Source organism: Dendrobates tinctorius, unplaced genomic scaffold (assembly GCF_039654945.1).
Source record: "Dendrobates tinctorius isolate UK_male_01 unplaced genomic scaffold, ASM3965494v1 ptg000095l, whole genome shotgun sequence".
Taxonomy (NCBI): domain Eukaryota; kingdom Metazoa; phylum Chordata; class Amphibia; order Anura; family Dendrobatidae; genus Dendrobates; species Dendrobates tinctorius.
Genome location: NW_027361763.1, coordinates 28194163 through 28197818, shown reverse-complemented (window position 1 = coordinate 28197818; position 3656 = coordinate 28194163). Strand labels below are relative to the sequence as shown.

The 3656-nt window shown below is 44.1% G+C and overlaps 1 protein-coding gene across 1 annotated transcript; it reads left to right on the top strand.

The window, feature by feature from the left end:
- Positions 1 to 264: 264 nt before the first annotated feature.
- Positions 265 to 1986, top strand: LOC141098845 (homeobox protein not2-like). Its single transcript, XM_073586806.1, has 3 exons — positions 265 to 589; positions 946 to 1145; positions 1819 to 1986. The coding sequence occupies exons 1-3, from the start codon at positions 265 to 267 to the stop codon at positions 1984 to 1986; spliced, it is 693 nt and encodes a 230-aa protein (XP_073442907.1).
- Positions 1987 to 3656: the final 1670 nt, after the last annotated feature.

Sequence of the window (3656 nt, the reverse complement as noted above, 5' to 3'; positions counted from 1 at the left end):
GGGGGAGGTTGTAGGAAGCTTTGCCCCTTTGTCATTTCCTCTCCTCTCAGGGGCAGTGTGGGGTCTGTGTGCTGAGCCCACTCTTCCACTCTGTGTTGATCTCTGCTCTGGACTATTGGCATGCTAATAGTGTATTTGCATTTCACAGAGCCCAGCTCTGGATATAAGGAGGCTCAGAGCCAAGGACTCTACATTCTCCAGCAGAGATCACCTGCTCCTGGTACTTCTCACCACCTGAGGATACTTTGCCTTCTCCCGGCCATCATGCAGCCTACTCTCATCTTCCCAGGGCTTCACCAACACTTGGATCAGACTCCTGCTCTGCCAGTGGCCATTCAGGACCAGAGGAGACCAAGGAACGCCTTTGATATAGCATCGATATTATCCATGGAGCATAGACCGGTTCCCCGAGTGATTGTGGAGGAACCCGCCAGGCAGATGCCCCCTGCACCCCATGGCTTCGCCTATGGGGCCATGTCCTACCCTCCAGTGTGGCTCTGCCAACCTGCAGCCTTCCCCAGCTATGTCCAGCCCCAGCAGCACTTCAGTGGAGGGTGCAGATGTCTGTACCCCCTGTGCAGCCACAGAGGTGAGTCCACACTCCTCATCTTGTTATATTAATTCTATCTAATTAATTTAGGCACTAATAATATCTTTACAATAAGTAGGTTAGATCAGGAGAGATCTAGATTTTTTTTCTGTTAATTGGTTAATTGCTGAGACTTGTATTTCTCACATCAGAATTGTTATCTTGGATCTCACTTGTAGAAGTTGTAGCTCTGTGTTTCTGTCCTAGGAGCGCTCCTTCCTTCTTTCCTTCTTTCCTTCTTTCTTTCCCTCCTTCCGACCTTCCTTCCTTCCTTCCCTCCCTCCATTTCTCCTTCCTTCCGTCCTTCCTTCCTTTTTCTTTCTTGTGCTAATAGCACCACCTTCTGTTTCTTCCAGGTCTTACAAACACACTCTGCACCATGCGTCCCATAGTATCTCTGCCCTGCAAGACAGGACCTTACAAGCCAAAGAGATTTAGGACGATCTTCTCTCCAGAACAGCTGGAAAGGCTGGAGAAGGAATTCCTGAAGCAGCAATACATGGTGGGGACAGAAAGAGTGGACCTGGCTGCCACACTTGGCCTCACGGAAACTCAGGTAAGAGCCTGTATATCTACTCTGTGACTGTCCTCAACTTGAGCCCTTTTGGGTTTAGCAATGCATTTATTTGTTAGCTGTATGTGTTTTCTATGTAATATATGATATACAGTGCCTTGAAAAGTCTTCACACCCCATGAACTTTTCCATATTTTTTCACATTACACCCACAAACTTCCATGTATTTTAATGGGATTTTATGTGACACCCACACATAGTAACAAGTATTTGTGGAGTGTAAAGGGAATGATTCAGGGTTTCTAATTATGCAAAAAATATAAAAATGAAAATTGTGAGGTTCATTTGTATTCACCCCGAGTCAGTACTTTGTAAGACCACCTTTCTCTCCAGCTTTCTCTGCAATTTTTGGGGGGTCTGTCTCTCCAGCTTTGCACCTCTAGAGGTGACATTTTGCCCCTTCTTTGTACACTCGCTATCGCTCAGTGAGATTGGCTGGAGACGTCTGTGATCAGTCATTTTCACTTCTTGTCACAGATTCTCTGGGACTTATGTCTCAATAAAATACACTTAAGTATGTGGATGTAACGTGAAAATAGGTAAAAATGTGGAATACTCACTTGGCATCAACACTTTTTCAAAGCACTCTGCATAATATACAATCTCAGTTTCTTTACATTCTACTTTTTAACAATGTCGTCTACTTTCTTCATAGGTGAAGGTCTGGTTCCAGAATCGCCGCATAAAGTGGCGGAAACAAAGCTTGGAGCAAAAAATGGCTAAACTATCCGAGTTTAGAGTCCTCCTAAAAGACAAACCAGCCTCAGACCCCAGAGAGAAGAGGGAGAATGAAGTAGAGGATGAGGTAGATGTGTTTCAGTAGATCTTCACCTAGACCTTCATTCTGACCATTAGATTGAGGACTTCTGCTGACTACAGGCTGATGACATTTTGCTTGGCCAAAAAACATTATGGACAATGAGATGGAGGCCCAACGAACTAGTCACTTGATGCGGAAAGGTCCACTTTGGAAAAACCTTACTCTATATGTCCTTGTCCTCCAACCATGAAAACTCCAAACAAGAGATGTGTGGTGGACTTTTTCATCTCCTCTTAGAGTTTGAATGACACATTGGTGTCCTATCTTGTAGACCATTTGGCATGGAGGACTGTATAGTAATTCTACTATCTCCCATATATGAAATATTGGCTTTATACTTTTTGTCTAATTTATAATTGTAGGACATGGGTGGTGAATAAAGATCTCCCTTAAGTCATTGGCAGGGATAAGGCGCAGTATATATGATTTGTCCCTCATCTTACTGTTGTCCTTTCTAGTAACTGCGTTACTGTTATAACCCTTTGTACTTGTGTTGTCTCAATGCATTATGCACTTTTCCCCCATTTGCAGCAGAGTCCAGTAATCTAGGAATGGATTTGTGGATTTTTCCCAATTTTAGGCCTTAACACGATCAGTCCTGGGGTTCTTGGCTCTGCCTGTATAATATGAATACCCCCTCACCTGCCTTCTAATTGGCTGGAGATTTTTCAGCTTGTCCCCTGTCCTATGATACATCTCAGCCCCTATGGAGGCTTGTGAATGACCATTGTTACATTTGAACGTAAGCCATTATTTTATTTAAAACAGATTTTTTTATACCGATATTTATTTGACTTTTAAAATAAATATTTTTTATGCTCTTATTACCTCTTATTAAATTGTCTCTGCTCTGGTCTATCTCATCTCTTACCATTCGTTCTCATGTATCTTATTATGCTTGTCAATTCTAAAAATATTGAAAGATTAACCAAAACTTTTTTTTAAATGTATTTATCAATCATCTTTTGTAATATGATGACTCTTTGTAATATACCCCATTACCGTATTTTCTTCCCTTCTATCACTGTGTGGGAAGTGCTGGCTTATCTGCCTGGTTCTTGCTGTCTTAGTAGCTGATTTGAGCTGCAGGTTTTACACATTTTCTTCCTGTGTGGCTTTTACTGAAAATAATCTCTCTACAATGACAAACACTGATATTCCCGCCATATGGTGACCAAATAGTGGTAGATACCAGTCCTGCAGAACTTGTAAGAGATTACAGCACAGCATGGCCACAATCAGGGCATTACTGCCCTTACTGCGGTATGGGGCCCAGTGAGCAGCATCCCTGGCCCCGCCTCTTATGCTCTGCTCACCGGGCTCCATCGTGCGCTAAAGTGCTGTGCACTGCGGCGCACACGTCGTGCTGGGGCCCGGGAGCTTTCTTGTAGCTCCACGGCCGTCTAACCTTGATGGCTGCTCAGCTCCAGCTCCCTCCACCTTCTCTGGACTTCTGGTCAGGTGACGGTGCATATGCGCCGACATGTAGAGGGCGAGAGAGCTGCACCAGCAGGGGATCATCCAGGAGATAAGTATGAAAAACGGGATCTCCAGTATGGAAGGTAGGGTAAATCCCTAAGCGCTCTGATTCTCACCCCAGGCTTCTATTAAAGGGATCATTGGTATGGAAGTCAGGGCAAATCCACTCAGTGCTCTGTTTCTGATGCCAGGCC